Here is a 1102-nt window from a genome sequence, read left to right on the forward strand (position 1 = left end):
ATAGTAAGATGAAGCCCTCCGTGGCCTGGGCTTCACCTTCATCTGTGCAGTTTGATAGTGAGTGTGCCCTGTTCTGAAAACTCCCTCAGGACAAAGGTGTTTAAGCCCTTCCCTGAGGTCTCAGCTTCCGTAATTTGAGTTTAAAAAGTTCTTCCTTTCTGGCCAACATTTAAATAATTTCAGGAGAACTTAATGTTTTCCCAGAATATTTGGTAGTTAGTCTGCCAGAGGGTGGAGCTGACGTATGTCTCACCAAACCGCAGGACAGGCCCTCACTCATGTTTTCCATCTGCACTCACTCCCTTGGTGCGCTCACGGTTGACTTGAACATCATTTGGAAGGGAGCCACTTTTCACAGACGAGCTTTGGCCCTTCGGAACCTCGGTCTTATCAGCAACAGTGACTCGTAGGGGCGGGAACAGCTGACTCCCCCGACTCAGTCACCGCACTGTTCCTTAGCACTAGTTCCCCTTTGGAGGCGGCCACAGCCCTCCCTCACCAGCCACTTCCGGTTCAGCTTCCTTGGCCCCACCCCACAGTCAGGCTTTGCTTCCCTGACGGGAACCTAACTGGCTCTACCCCTGCCACATGCAAGATGCTGTCCCTGCTGCTGCTGTCCCTGCTGTGGGCTGGTGAGTGAGTGAGGAAGGGAGGTCAGCAGGGCTGAGGGCCAGAGCTGCAGCTGAGTGTCTGTGTCCCCAAAGGGTCCCTGCAGCAAGATCAACAGCTCAAGCTCCAAGTACAGGAGAAGGTGACAGTGCAGGAGGGCCTGTGCGTCCTGGTGCCCTGCTCCTTCTCCTACGCCTGGGGTCGGTGGTCTTCCCCTGCACAGTTCTACATGTCCTGGCACCGGGTCAAGTACAGCCCATACTATGGTGAGCTTGTGGCCACAAACAACCCAAGACTTGTACTGAAGACAGAGATCAAAGGTCGATTCCACCTCCTTGGGGACATCTGGACTGAAAACTGCTCCCTAAGCATCAGAGGCGCACAAAAGGAGGACGCAGGAAACTATGTCTTCAGAATTGAGAGAAAGAACGGTGGAAAAAATGTCTATGGAGATAAACCAGTGCATTTGCAGGTGACAGGTAGGTAGGGTCCC

General features: G+C 53.4%; 1 protein-coding gene across 1 annotated transcript in view; it reads left to right on the forward strand.

The window, feature by feature from the left end:
• Nucleotides 1-440: 440 nt before the first annotated feature.
• Nucleotides 441-1102, forward strand: part of Siglec5 (sialic acid binding Ig-like lectin 5) — a gene marked incomplete in the record, with an annotated part of 12643 nt that continues 11981 nt past the window's right edge. Inside the window, 2 exon segments of the mRNA XM_013508882.1 lie at nt 441-632; nt 705-1088. Coding sequence (XP_013364336.1) covers nt 596-632; nt 705-1088 — 421 coding nt within the window.

The sequence above is a fragment of the Chinchilla lanigera genome, unplaced genomic scaffold, assembly GCF_000276665.1.
Source record: "Chinchilla lanigera isolate Chin_1 unplaced genomic scaffold, ChiLan1.0 scaffold00157, whole genome shotgun sequence".
Lineage (NCBI taxonomy): Eukaryota > Metazoa > Chordata > Mammalia > Rodentia > Chinchillidae > Chinchilla > Chinchilla lanigera.